Source organism: Pomacea canaliculata, linkage group LG14 (assembly GCF_003073045.1).
Source record: "Pomacea canaliculata isolate SZHN2017 linkage group LG14, ASM307304v1, whole genome shotgun sequence".
In the NCBI taxonomy this organism is placed as follows: Eukaryota; Metazoa; Mollusca; class Gastropoda; order Architaenioglossa; family Ampullariidae; genus Pomacea; species Pomacea canaliculata.
This window is the reverse complement of record NC_037603.1, coordinates 1,365,364-1,389,306: the sequence shown is the minus strand read 5'-3', so window position 1 is coordinate 1,389,306 and position 23,943 is coordinate 1,365,364. Positions and strand designations below refer to the sequence as shown.

Genomic DNA, 23,943 nt, shown 5'->3' with positions numbered 1-23,943 from the left:
CCCTGCAATAACTTCCGTCTTTGAGGCAGAGTTATCTGTCCTTCAATTGAGAGTGATATCCCCTTAAAAGTCTAAGATGGCAGTATAAATAACTTTTTTTAATTTTTGCAGTAAAATCTTTTAGTGAAAGTACATTTATAGTAGTGTTTTCCTACATGATTTAGCTACCGCAACATGAGTAGCAATACAAAGCGTCGAGTAACCGTTGAGACTGGAATGTCAGAAGACTCTGAAAAACGGAAGCCAAGTGTTTTCGAAAGGCTTGGTCCAGGAGCAGGACAGAGAAAATATTCGGAATATGATGCAGGATCATCAGAGGTGAGAATTTAGCCATAGGAAAAAGTCGAACTATATATTATAGGTTTTTTTTTTTAACTTTTCTTCTTTTATTCTTTATCACATGGAAATTGATTATTTTCGATTGATTATGCATCTGGATTTTTCGAGTCTAACGGTTTTTATTTTACTTTCCAACTATGAATATACAGAAATAAATTGTTTATGAATTGTACTTAATTTTCTAGAATGATAATGCGATTTAATCAATTTTTTGTATAATGTAATTGTTCATGATCATGCAATCGTTCATCAGCTTCATTTTTTATGTTTTAATGTTTCATTACTTAATAATATTAATATTAACAAAACGAAAATTAGCATTTGTAAAAACTGGAATTGTAATTTTAAAAAAATGATTTTGCAGTGTTCCCTCGTTTATCGGGGGGAATAGGTTCCAAGACCAGCCGCGATAAACGAATTTCCGCGAATTAGGGACATACATGCAATAATAATACATACATGTAAAACAATATCATGTTAGTGTAAAGTAATATATTAATCATGGTATTAACACAGTACAATAACACTTAAGTGTAAAAAAATTATAATCTGTACTCATCACGAAAAATTGATACGAAGTTCAACCGAGTTCAACACAAAGAAGCCCCAAAAAACTGATTTGAACTGGCTGGGAGATATCATAGAGTGGGAGATATTATGTGACTTGCGCATCAGTTGTAACTTACTGGTGGAAAAAGCTAAATTTTTCGTCTTTTTCCTGTTGAAATATCTATGGTATTTTGTAGAACGATTATTCCCAGCGCGGAAATACCGACTTAAAAAAACCGCGAAGTAGCGAATCCGCGATAGATGAACCGAGAAGTAGCGAGGGAACACTCTAATAAGTTGCATAAATACTAGCCACGATTATAAAGATGAGCACAATGTTTATAGTCTCTTCAGCAATGTAGCATGCAATCTGATGTGCATTGCAAAACTGAAGCTTACAATCAGCATAGGTGTATGTGTGTCATTGCTATAGGTATGACAAGCAGAAATCATCCATGGCTACTTGTGCTTATGTAATCACTGATTAATTACTAGTCACTGATAAAAACAACACAGATTGAAAGATCACTTTTTCCAGCAATATGTATTACTGATTATACATAAACATTTTGTTTTCCTGTATATTTAGAGAGAAAAGAAATGCCGCCAGTTCATGATGACTGGAGAATGCCCTTATGGACCATCTTGCAAGTACAAACATCTGCAGCTCTCAAGAAAGAGCAAAAATTCAAGGTGAGCGTAAACATGCACACACACAAAAGGCTGAACTGGAAATAGGAACACTCAGTTTATTATAAAACAGAAATTAAGTATCAAGTTACTAGATGCTTATGACAATATATTATCTTCCAAACCTTGGTTGTCATAAATTGTAGATTCTGGGTGTTTATTTCATCAGCTTTTTGCTTTCTTATTATTATTTTATACTGTAAAATGACATTAATAAATATTTATTTAAAGTTCTCTTCCTACATCTTCTAATCATCTTTTGGATACAGTCCTTTGATGTAAGTTTATCATATGTCAAGCAAAAAGTAAATAATCACAAAAAATAAAACAAATTGCCAGCAAGATTCTTTTTATGTCATAATTTTGGCTTTTACTTACAATTTTTCAAAATTATCTAAGGGATGGAGAAGGGAGTCCAGAAGACATGAAATTAAAGTTCAAAGGTCAGCAGTCTGAGAGGAGCAGTGAGAAACAGCATCGAGACAGTGACTCTGAGTCACCTGATGTACATGGAAAAAGTGGTCGATCACGACGGGATAAAGAAACCAAAATCAAGTCACAAGTTGTTGTGAAGAAATCCTCTGGGAATCATGGAAGTGATGACAGCGATGCCTCCAATGACAGCAATTGGTTTGACAGTAAGACATTTCTTGCATTATTTGAAAACTTATTTTGTTCTGTGGTGCGTATTTGACTGAATTTTATGTCCTAAAGCACTAGACAATTTTGTGATTAACAGACATCAGTGGTCCTCTGAAAACATTATATGCCTTATTTATCACCTACATCTAAAAATACATTGTCACATATATGTATTAGTCTGATAAACAGTAGGTGCCTGCTTTTTGAAATTAGAATCATTGTCTGATATCTTTTCCAATGTGGTGAACACCTTATCATTATTTATTGCATATTTTCCAAAACATAAGCACTGACAGGGTATTAGTGTACTGAATTCTGGCACATGCCTGAAATTTAAAAAGTAGTAATGCATAATCAGTGTCATACATCTGCTTTAGTCAATAGCCTCTATTTTGCTGAAGTCTGTTGTTTCTCTTATAGCAACAACATACATGCATACCCAAAGAAAAAGTACAGAGATTTGTTATTACATCAGATTATTTAAATAATGTTCACTGGTGACAAACATGTACTGAAAACAACTGTGAGAATATGATGCCATTATTGTATTTTATTAACAAAATCTAAGACAGAAAATGCAAGCAGCAGATAAGATCGTTTGAGGAAACTGCTGAAGGGAGGGTAGGGAGTTAAGAAAAAGAAGAAACGAGAAAACTTTCAGACAAAAAGAATGTTGAAATTATTGGACAACATTTAAAACAACTTTATTATTAGAAACTTATTATTAGACTGTGGTAAACTTCCAGCAAGGGAGAAGATTATGTGAACTACAGATTGACTAAATCTGTAAAGTGATGTAGGCAGCAAAAGATCAAAGTGGACTAAATATAGGGGAAGAACCATCCATCAATTAAATAGTTCCTCCCGCCCCTAGAAAATGTTATAGTATAGTTTATAATATTTAGAATATGTTATATGTGCATAACACTGATACCTTCTTGAAACTTGATAGAAATCTGTGTGCGTTCTGTAAAAAATAAATTGCTTTACATAGAGGTTTGCAGAACAGGCCGCTTAGATAAAGTGAGAGTTCCCTGTAATATAGAGGTTATCAGAAAATGCAGGTGTTCCTGACCCAGAAGCTGGAATTTGTTGCAGGCCTAGACTACAAGAAAGAACCAGAATTAGAGCAGAAAAGACAGCAAATACAGAGAGCGCTGAGCCAGCTAGAAGAAGATGCCATGGAAAACATCACCATCCAAAAGAAGGTGGGACTGCCTGTGGCTGTTGTTGAATCAGCTTGAAGTAATTATTTCAGATGGTACTTTATTAAGTACAGGCATGTGTGGGCTTTTGTGGGAGAGAGAGAGTGATACTGGGGCTAAAAAAGACAAATGATTTATTTGTATGGATGGGATCTGTTCAATAGACTGCCAGTTTAAGAATATGGTTAAAATAGGTAAAATATAGATCAGTATTATAACATCCTGAAAGAGACAGAGGATGAAGAGACATGAAGGACAAATGTTTCATTGTAAGTCATAAGCTACACCTCCCTACTGTGTTATGCCTCTTCAAAAGGAGATAAGATTGCTGTGTCTGTGTAGTATGTCGAACCAAGTTGTTCAGAAGCTACAGAATAGGATAATCTTTTATTTCTTGAACATTTAAGGCATTGATGTAGGCATCCTTGGCTTGTCTTATGAAAATGATGAGACGTATTTATATATATTTATATTGTAGGAAAAAAATCTTACTTCTTTGCATTTTGCAAAATCGCATGCATCTTGCATCAGGTTCTAGTTGACAGTTAAAACTTGTTGAATTTAGTGTTATTTTATAAATTTGTTTTATTTTTATTCACTGTCAGAATTGGTATTGTTGAAAGCTCCTGTTTGTGTTGTTCTAGGCCCCAGTGCCTGTTGCGCACCACACTCAGTCTGGGTCAGAAAGCAGTCCTGACCAAGCGAAGACCAGCAGACGTCCTCCAGTTGGAGGTGGCAGAGGGGAATCACCTTCTGAGATGAGACCCTTTTCACCTGGAGGGTAAGGCACACATTGTCCAAGTTTCCAATGGGTCTGACTGTTGGGTTTAGTACCACTCTGGAGACTATATGAAGGAAAGTGTATACTATCATGTAGCAAGAATGTCATCCCTTTCCTAAGCTGTTGAATGTTATGCAGGGATCCCTAGCTGAGGAATAGAACTCACTGGAACTCGCAATGATCTGGCTTTTTTGCAAACAACATACTTTTAAAGAAATGCTTACTTATTACAGAATTACAGTGAAGTTTTTATAGTACAGGGCTTCTGCTTACGCAAAAAATTGCGTACAGTACGCCTTTAAAGTTCGGAGGACCCCTTCAATTTTCGTCAATGGGGTCCCTTCAAATTTGGGCAAAGAACAGGGACCCCTTAAAAATCTGAAGAAGGGGACCCTGGGACCCCAAAGAATTTAGCCTTAGCAGAAGCCCTGTAGTACTTGGAGTATTACATGATTTGCTGATGCTGGATGCTTGAACTCGTTCAATTTGGATAAAGAACAATGCAATTGAACATTTAAAACAGGTAGTAGTGGCATAAGGACCACATTTTGATATTTACACCTATTAACCCTTATAACACATTGAGTCATGATGGTGGCTTTGCCAGGGAAGCACGGGGAAGGCAATTTTCATTGCCTTTATTGCAATGTTCAAGCTTTCTCTTTTACAAAAATGCATAGGTTTCTTGGTCTAATGTTTGCCTGAGAGCAGCGATAATAAAAACAAACTTTAACTACTGTCGTCTTTACTGTCTTCAGTTATTAGCCATTGTCTTTGTAATACTTAAACTTATATTCAGGCTATAAGGGTTAACCTACAATAAAAACAACCATCATTGGTTTTGTGACACTACCCAGTTCACACTGTTTTACACACTGTAGATGTGAAGATGTCTACAGCTGCAAAGCATATAGAAGAAGGTAAATGTTTGAATCAGCCACCAGACCCCTTACTTACATATGTTCTGGCATGTTGGTCAAATTAAGTTAACATGATGATGTTGTGTTTGTTCTCCAGAGGCATTGAGCACTTTTCTTGGGATTTTGAACCCATATTTATTATTACTTATATTACCAGGGGAGATAGTTGTGGATGATGTTTAGGGTCTACTATTCCTTTGGGAAAAACCTAGTAACTTTCATTATTCATATTTGGTTGTGTTCCTTGTGTTGTATAACCCACTTGTCATTTATTTTGTATTAATTTAAAACAAAGAAGAAAAAGAAGCCAAGAATAGAATTAAAATATTAGTTTTGGGTGAAACATAACATTTACAGGAAGCCCACTTGCAGATCTGTCTTTTTCTATATGAAAGAAGAAATACTGTCTCATGCTGTCTGTGAGTAGCACAGAGGGTGTCATGAAAGTACCTTGATGGGTTTTTAAATTTTATCTTTGTATAATGCTTAATATAGAATACTGTTGTTGAAATAAAATTTGTGTTAATAAAATTAATGGATTTGTGTGTAAGTTAAAGTTTGAAGCAACAAGCCACACCATGTGGGAATGCACTACTTAGTTGTGTGAAGCTTTTCAGATAAAGTAAGAGTTATCACCCACATCTAGTTTGCCCTAATGTAGAACACAACCAGAAATACTAAAGTTTGTGTTGCTTCTGCAGTCATTCCCACTTTCCACTTCCTTCCACTTCCTCAAGTTCCAGACCTGTGAATCAAGCTGTTGTAGGTGTCATGATACCACTCTTCAAAGATATTAAGAAGCATGCTGACTTGGTATGTAACAAACAAGTTGAACGATCTTTGTGGCTTACAGAAAGAAAAAAGAGAAGAAAAAACCTCGCACTAGGTCCCCTGCAGATCCAGATGCTCTGGCAAGGGAAAAAAAACAGTATGCCACATCTCCAGGACCGAGCCCCGACAAAGGAAAGGAACACAGAAAAAAGTAATCACCTTCAGCTGTTTTTTGATATTGCAGGCATAACCTTTGTTCAAGCACACAAGCTAAGGAGTATTTTTATAGCTCTATCAATGACATGTAAGAAAGCACCATCCAGAAGAGAAGTATAATAATGAACACTTTCATAAATAATGATTCCTAAAATATCATCCCACAGAGAAGTGTGATATTTTGTCTTACTCAGAAATATTTGTTAAAGGTCACAGGAGATCCTGCTCCTCTTATGATGTGTGATATCTGGGAGGTGCAAAGGACATTTTGCAAATTTTTATTTAGATCTTCACTGCTGATTTAATGGAGTTCATTTTAAAAGTTTGAGTATTTTTTTTAATCATGTATTCGAACAACACCACATCAGTGCTGATTTGATTTTAAAAATGTGCTTTTCCAGGCATGATGTGGAGGAACAGAGTGGTCACAAGAAACACAAGAAGAATAAGAAAGAAAAGAAGCACTCTCTCTCTCCACAGCCAGAGTCAGGCAAGAAAAAAGAAAAGATTGTGGAAGAGCCAGAGGCAGAAGTAACCAGGTAGGGGTCTACCATGATATTGTCATCATTCTCTCGTCTTATCTATCATCATGCTCTTATCATCTGCTCTTCTACTCTGTTTTATCTCCTCTTATCTTTTCAAAACCACAGCGGGCAGCAACTGGTATTGGAATATCCTCTCTCTCGATGTTGGTAGATATTAAAGATGAGTGATGTTATTTGCAACACTTGTCTTTGTCCACCACACTCCTCCACAGAGACCATCAGGTCGGTGCATGCAGTTGTTGCAGGGAGCAATTTTGATGCCAACACCAGTTTTTCTGCCTATCTGCAGACCCAATGCACCTCTCAATCAGATGTTTCCTCTGCTTGTCTTCAAGGATCAGGTCTAATAGTTTAGGGTAGTGTCTTTTAGGCTATGCCTGGCACTATGGGCTTTACCTGAGTGCATGTGCTCTCCATCACTAGATAACGGTGCACAGTCCAGTATCAACAGTGTCATCTTGATCTGCTATTTCATGGCCAAGATGCTTGACAAGGGAGGGTGGACCTACAAGGCCTACTCTCACTTCCGCTTTTGCTACCCTGGCAGATTCATCTAACCAAGCCCAGTTGAAACCCACACAGGACTTGGTCCACATATGGATGACGTTCCAGACCCTTCTGAACCGTGTCATCCCTCCAGAGACTCGTGTGGCCATCATCCTAGTAGTTGTGTCTCTTATTTTTAAACCTCAAGTTGCCGAACAGCATGAAACTGGGTGCCTCTTCTGGGTCTTTTGCATTTCACAGCAGATTTGCTATCTTTGGGAAGACTTCACACACACTGCCTTCCGACAGTGTTTTTTAATTCATCAGCGGCCATTCAGTTAAGCTTAGTTTCTTCTCTGCTCTGGCAAAAAACTGAAAAGATGAACTCATTAGGTAGGAACTGGGTCAACTTGACCAATCAGGTGCAAACAGTTAGAATTGGGTAACTAGTTTGGTGGACTCCACGTAGTCATATCTTCTGGTAAATATTTGAAGTAAGGAATGATATTTTTATGCATTAAGACATGTTATGTTTCTGTACAATTTAGGTTGCAGACAAGTGCAAAAGGATTCAGCAAAGTGGCCTCTCCTCCACCAGCTCACTCCAAGCGTTCCAGATCATCGTCTCCAGAGTCCTTGTCACCACATAAGCTGAAGGATAAAGGTCAAACAAAGAGCAAGTCCAAGAAAAAGAAGGCCAGGGGAAATAAGGGAGAGAGCCGAGGATCTACCGCAGAAGGTTCAACCAAGGCAAAGAAGTGGCTGTCTCCCTTAGCAAAGACCCTGAAATTAAAGAAGGCAAAGAACACCAGTGGTGTTCCTGAAATTAAAGAAATGATTGAAGATGATGAAGCTGCCAAGAGACGATCGCCAACGCCACAGCCATCAAGAAGATCCCAAAGCCAGGAGTTCCTGGCTGAGGACCCAATGCCACCTTCCCGTCACCAAGGCATATCCAGGGAGACTTCTCAGACGCGGGGTCGTAGCACAGAGAAGCGTAACAAAAAGCGCAAGAACAAAAGAACTCCATCCCCTCTTAGTCAGAGTTCTGACCGAGCTGGCAGGCGGGGAGACACCAAGGATGTGAAAAAGCGGACAGGTGACAACTTACCTGCAAAAGATAATCGGAAGGAAAGTGTGGAAGATAAGAGAAAAAGAGGCATGGTCTCGCCACAACAGTCAGAATTGTATTCACCGTCTCAGCTGGAACGCGAGTCCCCAGCTAGGGAATCGTTGCAAACTGGAAGAAACAGACATGGTGGACTTGGTGAGGCCAGAGGGGGTGATCGAGGTGAAACAGGGAGAGAAGAGGACCGACGTGCAGAGCGGGATTCTCGCAGACCAGACAAGTTTGAGTCTCGTTCTCAACCGAGCAATGCTGATCAGTCAAGTAGTGACAGGTACACTCGCAGAGATGGGGAGGGGTTTGAACAGCACGGGCAAGAGCGTGGCCGCTATGACATCAGCCGAGATGCCCGCACTCAGGAACTTGGCACTGATCGAGAGCAGAGAGGACGAGGATCTTCTAGATATGACAGAGAACCATTACCTCCCCGGGATCACCCGAGAGGTGATGGCGCTGGGTGGGATTCATCCTTTGATCGTCAGACAGAGAGGGGAAAGAATGGTCGAGACCCGAGCCGTGATGGCCGTGACAGCAGGGATCTCCCACATGACCCAGGTCGTGATCGCACCCATGGGATAGGAAGAGATCGGAGTGACACAAGGGATAGCAGAAGCAATAATCGCGATGCACAGCTTGACGGTAAAGATTTTCCACTTCGCAGATTCTTTTTTTTTAGTTCACTAGAATGTGCACACACTCAGATAAATAAAACAAATCACTGTCTTCATAATGTCAGAAGATGTTTTGTATGAACTAAAGCTCACACATACTTTTGCTTTGTCAAAGATAATTTTTAGATTTTTGTAAATTATTCTAAAGTATTAGAAAAAAAGAGAAGTAATGCATGAAAGCATGCATATTAATGTAATGCATGCAGATGCTTAAGTTTTGCTTGCCTGTTTCTAGTTTGTTGTTAATGCATTCAGTGAACATTCTACTTGCACAATCCTTATTATAATTGTACCTGCAGCCTGGCATTGGCTTTCAGGAAGCAGATTTGGCATGGGAACCTATCCAGCTGATGCGCAGCGGCGTGGAGCCATTCCATGGGATGGAGGAAACCGGGCTGGAGACTGGCCAGACAGACCTGAAGCCCAGCCTGATGTGCGGCTAGATGATCGTGCACGTGAAGGGCGCATGACTGCTACAGGTGGCAGCTCTGGCAGCAGTGGCAGTGCAGGTCGGATATATCGAGATGATTCTAGGGACTCTCGGCTGGGAGATCGTCATGGGAGAGATGCACCTGTCGAGTCTCGACAGGGGCAATTGGATCGGGTGGACAATCGCTCAGAAAGAGGAGATGGGAGACTTGACCGTGATAGTCGCCTTGACAGAAGTGATGGTCGGGCAGATCGGGGAGAGCGAAACACTGACAGGGGGACAAGTAGAGGTGACAGTCAGGCGGATAGGAGGAGAGGAGGTGGACAGGCATCCCCATTCGACCAAAGGGGAGCTAAACCTGGCTGGGGAAGTGGCATGAGTCAGAGCAGTAGTCGTGGAGACTTGAGGAGTCTTGTGGATGAAGGGAGGGGTTATGAGTATGATCGCCGCCTTGGGCTGGGTAGAGACTCCCAGACAGGTAAAACTGCAGACAGGGATTCCCTTGGCAGTCGAGGTGGGGAGAGGGATGTTCCAGGGGGGCGGGCTCCTGACAGAGATGGACCAGGTGGAAGGAATGGTGACAGAGAACTGCAGATGGGACGAGAAGGTGACAGGAATTTGCCCATGGTTAGGGGGGGTGACAGAACTGTACCAATTGGCAGACAAGGAGAAAGGGATAGTCAGTTGGGCAGAGTGAGTGACAGACTTGAGAGGGACAGGGAGCTTGGAGGATCATCTCGAGAGAGGTTTGTTGCCAGGGATGGTGTTACAATAGATATACGGCAGATGCGGGATGACAGGGCCTTTCCAGATGATTTCCCAGATCCTTTGCATGAGCATCGAGTTGACCAAATAGACAGGTATGATGCGGAGTTAAGAGAGGGGCGTAATGTGAGAGGTAGGGCTTTATCACCACAGGAGAACAAGTTATCCAAAGGAGGTCGTGGCTTTGATGATGACCGTGGCCAGAGTAGGGGCTCAGCAAATGAGAGGGGAGTTAGAGACAGGGGTGTGAGTAGATCATATGATTATGATCTTCGGGATCAGGATCCTCGTTTAGTACCAGATCTCTTGCATGAACCTGACAGCAGTCTCAGACGACTGCCAGTGTCTTTACCACGTGAGGAGCACCGTGGTGGAAGAGGTGAAGCCTACGAAAGCCGCAGTGGTCGTGAGAGTGGGCTGGGAGACAGTCGTGACAGCCGGGGCAGGCGAGAACCCAGAGAGACCGAATTAGTTCGGGAGGCAGAAAGCAGTATGCCTAGCCGAGTAGGCAGAGAAAGTGCCAAAGAAAGTGTCCGAGAGGGACCAAAGGATACAGCTTGGGAAGGCCGAGAGAGTGCCAGAGATATAGGACGTGACTTTCCCAGGGATACTATCAGTCAGACAGGACGATTAGACGGCAGACGTGGGAGGATCTCACCAACATCAGAGTCCTTTGTTGACCCTGACAGAAGTCGTGAGCGAGATCGGGAGAGAGATTTTTGGGGTCATGATTCTCGGAGGAAGGAACGTAGCCCAAGACGAGATGGTGTTTCTAGAGGATGGAGTCCTTCGGATGGTGATAAATCCAAAGTGCCAACCAAACTGCAAGATGATTTGGTTGCCTGTGAAACGGAGCCTTCCAGAAGACAGGAGAAGAAAGAGTCAGAAAAGCGGCTTTATGATGAACCTGAGCGAGGGAGACCAAAAGACAGAGAGGAGGTGGGTGAAGTCATGAGCGCACATGTAACAGATGTGCGTGACACTTCAAGCCCCCGTCGTAGGAAGGAACAAGGAGACACAACAGTCAAAGATCGTGACTCTCAGTCAGAAGGTAGAAGGTAGGATGAAGCTTTTTTTTTTTCAGTTAAATTAGAAATGCCTTTTTGTTTACAGAATAGAGGAGCTACATAGATGTTTTTCTCAGTGCTGTTTTGAGATAATTGATTTTATGCTTGAGTAGTTTACTAGGAATGCTAATTTCTAAATTTTAATTTATCTTAGAACACATCCTTGTTTTTAGTTTCTAATTTGATGGGAAATGCAATTTAACAACATTGGGGTAACGTATTGAAATGCATGAAAAAAAAATTGAATAACATATCATTTTTTTGTGAGTATTGAGCTTCACATTACAGTGAATAAAAATTTTGCTATTTTCAGATCACCATCAAGAAATCGTCGAAGAGAGAAAACTCCATTGTCGCTCACTCGTTCCAGCTCTGCAGATCAGCGTCAGGCGAAGAGAACTCGCTCACTTTCACCAAGACAGTCTTCTACCCAGCGAGGAGGTTCCCCATCATCTGTTTCCAAGTTGGCTGTGGAAAAACCCAAATCTCCTACAAGTAAATCTGCCTCATCCCGATCACCTTCCAGAAAAAGAGGACATCATGAATCCGAGTCAACTCAGTCTCCACTACTCAGGATAGGGCAGAGGGGTAGGTCACGTACTCCTATTGGAGCAAAGCGTAAAAGAGGGGCCAGCTCCAGGTCTCCAGCCCCAGGAGCGAAGGATGACACCAAGTCTCCTGTACCCAAACGGCTTCGAGAAGAATCTCGGTCACCTACACGACGCAACAGCCGCCACCCATCACCAGCAGGCTCACAGCACAGCCATTGCAGTCAGGGCAGCTTGGATCGCAGGCGTCGCCTGCCTAGCAGTTATACTGAGGGAGATCGATACCACCGGGACAGTCCTGCCAGGAGAGAAAGAGATCGTGATAGAGAGAGAGAGGTTCTGCCTGTAGTAGGGCAGGAGGTGAGCTTATCAACTTTTGCAAACTAGGGACAAGCAGGTTTTTTTCAGACTGTTAAGAGATTTAAAAAAATCTTTTCTCAGCAAGAAAATCTGTTTTTATTAGTAGTTTTGTGCCTGTCCATTCTTGTATTTTGTCCTTTGGTTTTTTCTTGAAATGTTATAAAAAGTAGCTGTGTTTTGTAGGGAGAGTTTGTTTTGGTAATGATTATGATCTTTGGGATCAGGATCCTTGTTTAGTACCATACCTCTTGCATTAACATACGCAAAGTGTTTTGATATTTGTAGCAGATAGAGAAGAGCTCAGGTGAGGAGTGGTAGAGTACAATCTTCTGTAAGTAAATTTACTTTTGAGAAACTTTTGCTTAGAGATCAATGGAAAGCCAAGAAGAGAAGGATCTGGATCCACAGCGCAAGCGTGGGTGGTCACCAGTCAGGGCCTTGCCTCGGGCTGTGAGTCACAGTGACAGAAACAAGAGAAAGCGCCGAGGTAGGAGTAAATAAACACTTTTTTTTTTTTCCAGGTTGAAGACTTTTTTGGTATGAAATTTAAAAAGAAGAATTCCTTTGTTTGCCAAGTAACATTACACAAGGAACATGTCTTGATGATGGTCACCATTAATTTGGCAATTACCAATCACACCCACACAGCCTTCCCCATATGCACACACACATACTTGCAAATGTCACTACAGCTGCATGCACTATCATTTTATATGCTACTTTATTATATTTAAAATCAAATGTTTTAACATATTCCATGAAATATAATGTGAGCTAGAGATAAAACATTGAGGAGCCCAGGGATCTATGTACATGATGCTCATAGGACCTGTAGAATAAAAATCAAGGCCACAGTTTTGCAGCCCTTATACCAAAGATTTGTGCCATTAAGAGCTTGCTTTCCCCATCTTAACACAGATGATGGAGACTGGTCAGATTTGGAGATGGACATGGTCATTAAAGAGGACTTTAGGCAGGTCAGTAAATCAAATGTTTAAATAATTTTTATGCTGATAAACAATTTTAGTGTCGAAAAGCTAGAAATGGTTAAGTAGTAGGAGTAAGCAGGTAAAGACCAAGTAATAAATGATGTTCCTTGTCTTTGTAGTTGTATGCATGTGCTTATGACATTTTTGCTTAAATGAATGATGCATACTTTTCTCCAGCTTTTTGTGAATCTCTCTGCCTTCTCTCTTTCCCTCCTCTTGTGTTGTGATTAAAAAAATGTTATGATATAGATAGGATTTGCTGCATATTTTTGCTGTATTTTCCTACCCTCCCCTTAAAATGTTTTGTTACATTCCCTAATAACTTGTCTTTCAGGGTGTCAGTCGGCTGGGAGTCCCCGACATTCAGAGCACCATACCCGATTCCAGTGTTGATATCCTTGACATGCCCAAATCAGATTCGAGTAAACTGTTGCCACCACTCGTCTCCTCAACCACGCCCATTTATCCAGCTGACATTTCCAGTCGAACAGATCGACGTCCTGTAAGCAGCATTGTTGGTGGCCGGGGCATCGATGACTATGGCCGCGGGCCACTTGATGCCTGGGGTGATCGTTATGATGACAGACGGGATGGAATCAGCAGGTATGGTTGTCTCTTGCTGATCTAGAAACTATTTTTTTTAATCTTCACGAATTTATCTGTATTTGTTTGATGCTTCCCACACAAAATTTATTTAGTGCATACTCACACTCATAAGGAGCATGCTCTTAGTGCTTAAGAACAAGAATGAGACATGGGCATCATGAGGGACAGAAGAACAAGCAAACAACATTTGAATGACTGAAAGATAAACAACAGTACTGATGACGAATAAAAAAATATACATAATTTAAATATATAACAGAAATCATTAATGCATGCTTTTTTTGTTCTTGTTTAACAAGCTAAAGTATGCCATCTATTGTACTTGTACAATCCACATTGTTGCCATTGCCTTTGCAGGGGCAGAGTGGATTCTGTCGCAAGTGCTAACCCCGATTCCGACCAGAGAGGTGAAATGCCTAGCTCTCACGAAGCAGCGGAAGATTCAAAGGATACTAATCTGAGCATCACACTGCGTTAGTGATAGAGTTGATGCGAACAGAAGATTATACACATTTGTTAATGTTTTCGATGCTAATTTGGACTGCATGCATACTTTAGTCACTAACAATCTCCATGTGAATTGTTGCTGAAATCAGTATTTTGCCAGTTAAATAGGAATGTGGTTTGAATGAAGAACAGTTTTTTCTTAACTAAACTTTTTTTTGAGTATTTAATAGCTTCTTTAATTTTTTTGACTCCATTCAGCTTCAGATGAAGGATATGAAGAAATCTCCTCAGATGAAGATGACTTTGCTAATGAAGATGGAGAAAAGCAGAATCAAAACAGTAAGCTTTTGGGCTGTAGTCCATAGCAAATGCTTGTGGCTGTGTAAACATGCATACATGTATGCTACTATTGTACGTATGCATGTGTGTGTGTGTTTTTGATATATCTGCATAGGTATAACCATTTAGACTGGAGTAGCTAAATTGAAAGAGATAGACTGATAGCATCTCAGATATCATATTTTTCAAAGAAAAATTAGTGATATATTTGTGTGTCATTGGCTTTTTGTTGTTCGACATTATGCTTCTGTTCCTTGTTGAGAATAGTTGTGCCTGACATTTGTTTTTTAAATTCACTGTTATTTTATATATCTTTTGCTTGACAGGCATTGTCAGTGTCCTAGACATTGACTGGGCCAGTCTGGCCAAAGAACCAGTTGCCAAGCCAAATACTGGTTCTCTGGCAAAGCGCTTTCACCCATCCACAGTTTTTCATGAAATTGGCATCTCACGTTCATTTGCTGGTGATGAGCTGTTCAACAAAGTCAAAGAAATCTGTGAAAAAGGCATTGAGGATGACACAGAAAGAAAAGAAGGTTGCAAATTGTTTAATTATTTAATAACATGATGCAAAATTATATAATTTTTATTTCAGACATACATGAAAAGAATGAGTTATGTTCTTTATTTGTTTAGGAAGATACATAGACATATTTATTTTGTTCTATGTGTGTTATTTGGGTAGTTATAACTCTTTTTAACCCCTTTTTCAAAGAAATGGAAATTCGGGACATTTTAAGATTGATTATGCTTTATTGCATGACTCGTGTAACATGGCTAACTGCCGGCATGCTCTGGCAGTTTTCTTTCTGAGGATGAGGAAAGGGTTATGGTTTCAGCACAGTGCACTCATGTTCACAGGCTTACCAACAGACACAAGCAATACCAAATACACTGTTCATATTTAAAAATAACAAGATGCCCATAGTATGAGCATCTATTTCTAAGATTGTTAATTTTTTCGCTTGTGGGACTTTATTGACATTTTTGTTTCTGTTTGGTGGGGTCAGTAGAAGAATACTAAATTGTCATCTTCTTACAGAAGCTGGAGTAAAGTCAGAAGACAAAGAAAACAAGGCAGCTTCTTCAAAGGACACCAGAAGTTTGTCCCTTCTACACGATGTCCCTGCCTTGCATCTGGCTGCAGTGCGGCAGAGACATGACCGAGCCAACCTGTTGAAGAATGTTGGCCCTTTCCGCCGAGGGCTTTGTGCACGACGAGATTTGGAGATTCGCCGACAGTTGTGTAAGGTTGACAAGGTGGGATGTAATTGTGTGCCTGCCTTTCTGAAGGTCTAAAGTCTTTGCATGTTCTTTTATGACATCCCATGTCTGATGTGAGATCTCTCTGTTGTGCATACAGTGAAACATTCAGGTACAGGCAGTAGCTTTTTTACACAGGATCAGAATGTATTAGGTGGGTACACTTAAAGGCCTGATGATGTTCCATACCTAGTGCAGTTAAGACATTGCTATATCTGAAAAAAATTTGACTCACACCAGATATCCAGAACCTGCCTAGATCAATTTAAGGTCCCTTTTCCTTTGGTTGTAGGTGACTTCTTTGTCCTTTTCTTCTTGTCAGTGATGAGATTTTCATTTTGATGTCTACTGAGTGCGTTTTCTATATTTTCTTTTATTAGTCATCTACTGCTGCATATACTTCTGTCCTTTTTATGTTGTCCAGGTCTCGTTCTTGTCTCAAGTGCTGAGTACGTTTCTTACAAGTGTCAGAATGCACTATATAAATCATGTGTTTATGATTATTATGTTGATTTTTGTGTGTGTGTGTGTGTGCTGTATGCTTTTCTAGATTTTTCTATGTACGGGCTGACTGTTTCTTTCTTCATCGACTAATGGTCTCAAACGCCATCTTGACTCTGGATTTTTTTGTTTGTTTTGATATCTAATATCTGGTCTGTATGAGTCACCAAGCATAGACTGACATTCTGGTCTATTGTCTTCAATCATGCCTCTTGCTTCATTCATTTTCTTCTCTGCTGTTTTATTGATGCAGCCTTTGCGACTGTATTCTATGTTTCTAATGGACAATTGTGTTTCTCATCACTTTTTGACACAGTTACCATTAGGACAGATTTTTTTTTCAACTGCTTTGTGATTACTTATTCTTCCTCCATTCTGGGACTGATAACCATGTTTCTTATGCCCATTATTGTTATTATTGTGTATTTATGTTGTTTGTGTAAAGCCCTTTGAGCCTCCCTGATAGTGAGGAGAGGTGCCATAGAAATCAACATCATTATTGTAGGCAGATACTGAATACTGGACATAAATCTGAAATGATTCATGTTAGACAATTTGTTGTGAGATGTTGTAGATGTCTGGTGTGATTCATATCAGGTATACGAACCACTTCATTGCACTGGTTATTAGTAACGTCATTATAACATCATTCAACAACTTTGTTGTTTGATTCTTTGAAGGCTGATTTCAGGATTTCATACAGTAACAGAATTTGTGTCTGGAAATTTTAAACCTTACCTTAAGCAAAATGTGAAGTAGTTTAGTTAGGGTTTTTATGGGTTGTAAGATTCATTGTCTGGAAGTTCCAGAAATGTGCTTTCTCCAGGCAGAAAAATTCAGCCTGTTCTTGTTGCTCTGTAGGTATACGAACAACCAGCAGTGTTTCCAACACATGTGATGGACACAGACCTCTGCAAGCTCAGCATCCAGCTTTTTCGACAGGGTCGTGATTATGCTGACCGCAAGAACTCGGAGTGTGACATTAAAGGCGACCTGACACTTTGATTTGGCTTTTTTCACTGTGACACCATCCTAGTTTGACGCATGATTGTGGTTATTGCGAAGCATAGACCACTTAGCTTAAAGTGGTGTCTTACCTGTGCGCCTGTACCACATACCGTTGTCTGTTCCTAGTTCAGTCACATGTGACAGCTGATTCATCGTGTTTGATGCACTTAAAAAAAAAAAAACCAAGAAAAAATGAAAACCAAACCCCTCGTTCTTCACTGTTCATCTTATCTCTTGTATAATTTAGTATGGTTGAAAAAATTGGACATATTCTTCAAATTTTTATTAGATAACAGTTCAGGAAAAGTATTTCAAATGTTCCTTCCACCACCACCACAAAAAAAAGTGGAATTTACATTAATTTATAGTGCAGTGGGCACTTTGTGGTTCAGAACTAATCAGGTATTTTTATACTAGCTTCTAGTTTGTGTGTGCTGTTTGACTATTTGTGATTGTCATTGGACAGAAAACTTTTTCTCTACGACTTTTTTTGGTGACTTGGTAAATTTAAAGGCCCTTTTTTTAAAAGTTTTATTTTGCCTGTAAATCATACACAGTTGTTTATGCTGTTAAAAAAAAGGGAGAATGTTTTCTTCACGTGCTCATCAAATCAAACATATAGAGAGTGTTTTTGTTTGTTGTTGTATTTTTTGCAATTAGGTGTTAATACTTAATATTTACTTGAAACTTTAGAAGATGTCCCGGTACTCTGGGTCGAGATGATACCTAAACACTAGGACTTTTAGGAGTCTTGTTTTGGTACACATCATATTGAGCCAGCTTGCTTATATGACATTACAACTTTCCTGTGGATGTTATGAAATGGGGAATTTTTTGCCTTTAAAAAAAAAAACCAACTGATTTAAGACTTGAATATTAAACACAAATTCCTGTTGGATTAAAACTTATCTCTGTGTATGTGAGTGTGAGATAGAACTCCATGGCTGCTGCATTGTACGTGATTTCACATGAGAACTTGGCCTTTACTACCGAGACATTGCACAGACATAATTAGATTAAGCAGAGATATGCTCAGCATGGCCTCATTGTCCCCCAATAATCCTAATTCCTCCCTACCCCCAGGCCACTTCCTCCTCCCTGTTTAATTTCTAAGATTAACCTCTAAGAGTGTCCTCAGCAGTCTGCGTGCTAATTTTGGACAGATGTTTCTCAGACTGAGAAACTAATTTTTCCACGGGAAGGAGCAGGCAGTCAAAAGAATAAAAATCTGGTTTCAATAAAAAAAAAAATATGCGTATAAACGCATTGTGGACAACTTATTTTGAGTTTCCTGTTAACAACTCCGCCAACCCACCACCATTACTACCAACCCTCACCCCCTTAAACCGTCTTGGTAGTTTTCTCTGGAGAAGTCTCGCTTAAGCTGGTTGTAGCTGGAACAAACCAACACGACGGTGGTGACTGGCTCGATTATCAGATAACTAGTTGGACCTTGGATTTGTTTTTCTCTGGATTGCTGGCCTCGGAGATTTTCGGTTTTTTTTTTTTCGTGCGCTCACAGTGGTTAATGAGACCATGCACAACTATAGACACTGTTCACTCTTAAAACGGCATTCAGAAAATAAAATATCGTGATCAGACTGGTATGCTGGCAGAAATTTTGAGGGAATACCGAAAAATCCACGGGTGTGCATACACATACACTGAGCTCCTAGACAAAGACACAGCAGCAATCTTATTAAATCGGTGACCGACTAACCCATTAAAAATACTGACACCAAATAATATTGTTGAAGTGTTAGTGCGGGACCGGCGCAGGGTGGTCTGACCTACTCTCTGCTCTCCTCCCACACCGAACTTTTCTACTGTCCTGGTTCATTTGCCAACGGTAGTGTTGGGCTGTTAGCTAGTGTTGACGCTCGCGCGCTGTCGGAGATTGAAACATCTGGTGAGAGGAGCAAACATGGCAGTCTGCCTGGGTCGCATGCTAATGGTGCAACAGCAGTCTGGTCGCATGCTGGGCCGAGAGGTGAGTGGCACTTAACGCGGTGTTGGGGATGACGTGCCATTGTGTTGTTATGGGATGCGCTGTTAGTGTTACTTGGTCGCGTACTCTTTGACCCGATGCTCCAGCGACTGTGAGTCGGAACTCCACCGGCTCTACGATTTTTCTCTTTTTCAGATAGTATGGCACAAGCCATTTAACGCAAAAACAAACAAACAAACAAACAAAAATCGTTCCCAACACGTCCCATCTTTTGCTGATGGAGATCAGGCGTAGGCTATTTCTTTTATAGATAAAACAAAGCCTAAGCAGTCTTATCACATTACAATGGAGCTTATTTTTGTAAACTAATTTTTAATTGGCCAAGAGATGTCAAGGGAGGTCATGCTGGGTTGTGTGCACGAGTGATCTACCTTGCCAGCCTAACCACGTTATTATTGTTATTTATTTTTTTTAATAATAAGCCCCGAAAATATTGTTTGCGACAGTGTTCGGCGTGGCTGAGCCTGCAAAGATGTCGATCGACGGATGTTGCTGCCAAAAGCGGTGGAGAGCAGTGCCGGCGCTTCGAGGTGGGGGTGTTAGGGGCGGGGCGTATCGGGCGACTGCACCTGCAGAACGTTCTGAGTCACCGGGGCTTGAAGCTTCGCTGGGTGGTGGAGGACAGTCAGGAGGCCGTCCAGCAGGCTACCCGACAGCTGATGCTGCATGACACGCCCTTCCACCCGACAGCGGACTTACCGGAGCTGCTGAAAGATCACAGGTAGCAGCTTATAAGCTTTATAGATTCTGTCGTCTGCCGCAGGTGATGACAACTATGCGGTTGTCAAACTGTTCAGCTAGATGTGGGTTTGATGGTGGTGGAGGCGCGGACAGTGTGTGTGTGTGGGGGGAAGTAGTGGTCATAATGTTGTGCTGATGACGTTGATCGCTTAGAAATAATAATAATAATAAGTTTCTTTCAGTAACATTAAACTTTACAGCATAACGATGTGGAAATGATGGTATTTGGTGTCAGTGTTGATGACGACGATGATAGGCAGGAACAACAAATAACAATAACAAAATGATAATAATAGCAGATGTTAATACAGAATAATTTTGTTTACACTTTTTCAGCCTCATGTTGTGAAAATGCAGACTTTTTTCAAAGCCTTGCTCAGCAGTTACACAATTCTAATAAAAAATGGGTTGTCTTTCTTTTTTTTCAATTAGGAAATCGTCTGGATGCTGTACCAGAAAGGAATCACACACGACTAAACATCAGTGCAACCAAACTACAGTTTATATGTTACGCTCATGTTTTGTATGTCACCGGCACAACCCCAAATTTTTCTTGAAAATTTCTTGAAAAACCTTCAGTTCGCTACGCAGTGCCAGCAGACGCATGATGAAGCATCGTCAATGTGTTTATACAAGCTTCTTCTGATTTTGAAGCATTGTGTGCTCTCGTTACCAGATTCTGCCGTAGGATTCGAACCTTCAGCCTCCGAAGCCGTCAGCAGCGTGGTATTACGATGTCGGAAATCCCAGAAGCTGTAAACTGTTACCACTGTTTGCTTGAGTATTTAACTTGTTTGATGTAAAGTAGGCAAGCATGTATAGGCGCTGGACTTTCTCGCTTATACCTACGTAACTGCATATTGATTGCAGTTTGGACGGAGTTCTGGTTTTAACACCCACAGATACTCACTCGTCGCTGGTCAAACAGTCTCTGGAGAATGGTAAGAAGTGTGTGTGTGTGTCGGTACAGTACACTTGTCGAAGGGAACCTTGTTGGTGTTTTCTTTCTAATGTCTTTTTATGGAATGCCGATAAATGAGAGGCAAGATAAACCAAGATTGTGTGTTTTAACTTTCACATACATCATCGGCTTTTAAAAATTTGGCTTTCATAAAATGTCTTTATCTCCAAAGTGTTTATAAGGTAACAGCCTTCGATGCTTTATCCCTCTCTTTAAAAAAAAAAAAGACAAAACAAGGTAAAAGCAGAATAGTGAGCACAAGCAGGTTTTAATGTAAAATATGGTGTTGTAAACACGTCTGGATGGTATAAGTAGTTCTATGACATGACTGTCATTAGGTAAAGCAGTTTTTGTAGAAAAACCCACAGCCGGAACCCGAGAGAGATACAGCAGTGTTACGACCTGGCTCAGCAGAACGACCTGCCCCTGTGCACCGGTTTCCAAAGGTACTTCATGTTGTTTTGAAGAAAAAATAAGTATATCATAGCTTTGAACATCGTACGCTTGATTGAACACGGATATAGTGACCACGAATAGCAAGCACAAGATTAGGAAACAAGCAAAGGGACTTCATCGAGCAAGCAGTCACACCTCATCACATGACATAAAAATGTTTTTGAAGCATTTGTGTTCATATGTTACCTCAAGGATTTATAGTAATGACCTGTCTTACAACCACGAATAACAATCCATCACATCACCAACGCAGTTAAGCATTTGAAAATTCTTTTGTTGTTTTTTTTTTTCTTGCTAGACGATTTGATCCAGCGATGCGGGACCTTTACGACTCAGTGGTGCTGCACAAAGCCGTAGGCAACGTCCGTAACATCAAGACCGTGTCACGTGACTCGCCCAGACCCTCCTACACTTTCCTGAAGGCCTGTGGTCAGTAATGTTTGTTTCTGATCTTGCCGCTGTTCACCATCTTTTGCAACCCGTAGTGATAAACCAGAGATGCATCAATACCTTCGGGTTTGCATCTTTACCTCTGAGTCCCTTCGATACTTGCAAGGTTTCCGTTGCAGTCCTAACTGTGATCCGTACGCAGGGTATTAACTTTGGATTATCTTCGGATTATTAGTCAACTTTCTAGGTCTGCCCCGGTTTATAGTTACAGGTTCCCACAGTGCTTCTGGTCCTGGGGTAATGTTACCTCAGACTCATGATTGCGACCACCGGGGAAGTAGCAATGGTAACGTGAACGGTGTTGCCTCGCCTTACATGGCAGCGTTCGTTTTCGGAATGTTATACAATTGAACTCCATAGAGGTCAATGAAGCATGTGGTTCATCACATTTACTGTCTTGTCCTGTCCTGTCACAGATCCCACGGGCTGCAACATCCTCTCCGACATGGCTGTTCACGACGTCGACATGATCGTGTGGTTAACCCAGGGTCAGGAGCCAGAGTTCATCTACGTCATCACCCACTCCCATGACGCAGAGCTGGCCGAGGCCGGTGTCGCTGATTCCATCACAGTGCTGCTCAAGTACAAGTCGGGCGTCATCGCCGCCATCGACAGCTGCCGAGAAACCACTTATGGCTACGACATCAGGGTGGAGGTCAGTGCAGAGCAGACAATTCTACAAGCGGAATTGTGTGCATCTGAGTGTGCGAACGTGCGTTTGTGCATGTGTTTTGTCTGCGACTGTCTGTCTGGCTTTGCTTTTGTTGGAGTTCAATGTCCAAAACGCTTTCATCAAATATGTGACTATGGCAAATGTTTACTAGACCCTAGCAAGATAAACCATTTGGCAAATTCACTTAGTGCGGTGGGTCAAATTTTACACGACGGTCACCTAAAGACTTCGCCAAAGTCGCTCGTCACAATACCAGTTAAGAAGGGCATTCAGGAAAGCAGCAAGGACTACCTGTTACATAGAACCCTCACATCAAAGTCTTCTTGTTCAGGTGTTCGGGTCTGACGGCATGGTGACGGTGGAGAATCCTAGAGAAACAACTTCCGTCAAGGACAGCGTGGCTGGAGGGAGCGTCCGGCGGCTGTACCACTCCTTCCCGGAGCGTTTCGAAAAGGCCTTCCAGCTTCAGCTGCAGCACTTTGTCAACTGCATGGCAGGTGAGTGTGGTGCAAGGTCTGAGCATAGACTACTGCGCAATCGTGAGAGATGTCAGAACTAAGTCGCGGAGCCCTGTGCAGGTTTGGGAGTGTCTTTCGGAAATATGTCAAACTGATTAAAACTTCCTCGCTTTCACAGCATGGTGTACTACATGTCTTCGCTAAGGCATTGTAGCACAAGAAATAATTGTGTGCTGCGATATCTACTGTAGGCACTAGGAACTCTAAAGTGCTATGCAATGTGGCACTACTTTAAAACTTAGAATTCCGTAGTACTGCAGGACATTTGTTGTTATTGTTGTTATCATTATTATTTAACTAGAAACGCACATCCTATGCTAAAGACATTTGCGTCTCTTTCTGAGCAGGTAGTGAGAAACCAATAGTCACGATGAACCAAGCAGTGTTGACAGCCAGTATTATCGAAAAAGGCCTGCAGTCGTTCGGCAAGAAAGCCCCCGTCTACTTCTAGGACATCGTCCCCACCATTCAGGTGTAGATGCAGGGGAGAGAACGCGACAAACTAAGAGAGAAAAAAGTTCTTTGACTATCTCCCTTGACAGTCTGCCACACAGCAAAGGCTCTCGGTGGACAGTTGTTTTTCATTGAAAAAATATGGAGAGGATGTGTGATCATTTCAGCTACGGTTTTCTTTTTTTAGGCAGAATGCTTCTGGGAGAACTTTGATTTATATGCATTCATTCAGATTAAAAAAAGATTTGAAAGGAATTCTGGAATTCTTTCCTTCTTTTTTGTCATTTTTTAACAGGATATCCTTGATCTTTAATTTTGTTTCATAATACGCGTGTTAAACCCTTTAGTAAAAATAGTTTAAATGTCCTCATTTTAATAATAGTATCAGGCAGTAATACCTATATTTGTCTATTTGTTTC

The 23,943-nt window shown here is 41.0% G+C and overlaps 2 protein-coding genes across 6 annotated transcripts; both read left to right on the top strand.

The window, feature by feature from the left end:
* Positions 1-44: 44 nt before the first annotated feature.
* LOC112554771 (zinc finger CCCH domain-containing protein 13-like) lies at positions 45-18,168 on the top strand. 5 transcript variants are annotated; one of them, XM_025222789.1, is made up of 18 exons: positions 45-318; positions 1,478-1,581; positions 1,978-2,216; positions 3,319-3,428; positions 4,070-4,206; positions 5,980-6,108; positions 6,515-6,652; positions 7,693-8,909; positions 9,259-11,194; positions 11,517-12,111; positions 12,478-12,601; positions 13,030-13,088; positions 13,435-13,703; positions 14,064-14,179; positions 14,412-14,492; positions 14,819-15,028; positions 15,535-15,752; positions 17,118-18,168. In XM_025222789.1, the coding sequence occupies exons 1-18, from the start codon at positions 175-177 to the stop codon at positions 17,259-17,261; spliced, it is 5,970 nt and encodes a 1,989-aa protein (XP_025078574.1). In that variant the 5' UTR covers positions 45-174; the 3' UTR covers positions 17,262-18,168. The 5 variants fall into 5 exon arrangements, with proteins under 5 accessions (XP_025078574.1, XP_025078572.1, XP_025078575.1 ...); XM_025222787.1 differs by having other exon boundaries at positions 9,241-11,194; positions 12,478-12,598; XM_025222790.1 differs by having other exon boundaries at positions 9,241-11,194; positions 14,064-14,113.
* An 847-nt stretch (positions 18,169-19,015) lies between these two features.
* On the top strand, positions 19,016-23,770 carry LOC112554776 (myo-inositol 2-dehydrogenase-like). The gene is made up of 8 exons (XM_025222797.1): positions 19,016-19,254; positions 19,719-19,993; positions 20,884-20,954; positions 21,313-21,420; positions 21,729-21,859; positions 22,297-22,535; positions 22,885-23,050; positions 23,419-23,770. Exons 5-8 carry the CDS (start codon positions 21,745-21,747, stop codon positions 23,520-23,522), a joined length of 624 nt encoding a protein of 207 aa, XP_025078582.1. The 5' UTR covers positions 19,016-19,254; positions 19,719-19,993; positions 20,884-20,954; positions 21,313-21,420; positions 21,729-21,744; the 3' UTR covers positions 23,523-23,770.
* Positions 23,771-23,943: the final 173 nt, after the last annotated feature.

Coding starts and splice junctions, on each gene's coding strand:
- LOC112554776 (XM_025222797.1), top strand. CDS start 21,745: ATGCGGGACCTTTACGACTCAGTGGTGCTGCACAAAGCCGTAGGCAAC. Junction 21,860..22,296: donor CACTTTCCTGAAGGCCTGTG/GTCAGTAATGTT, acceptor GTCCTGTCACAG/ATCCCACGGGCTGCAACATC. Junction 22,536..22,884: donor GCTACGACATCAGGGTGGAG/GTCAGTGCAGAG, acceptor CTTCTTGTTCAG/GTGTTCGGGTCTGACGGCAT.
- LOC112554771 (XM_025222785.1), top strand. CDS start 175: ATGAGTAGCAATACAAAGCGTCGAGTAACCGTTGAGACTGGAATGTCA. Junction 319..1,477: donor ATGATGCAGGATCATCAGAG/GTGAGAATTTAG, acceptor CTGTATATTTAG/AGAGAAAAGAAATGCCGCCA. Junction 14,180..14,411: donor TAATCTGAGCATCACACTGC/GTTAGTGATAGA, acceptor GACTCCATTCAG/CTTCAGATGAAGGATATGAA.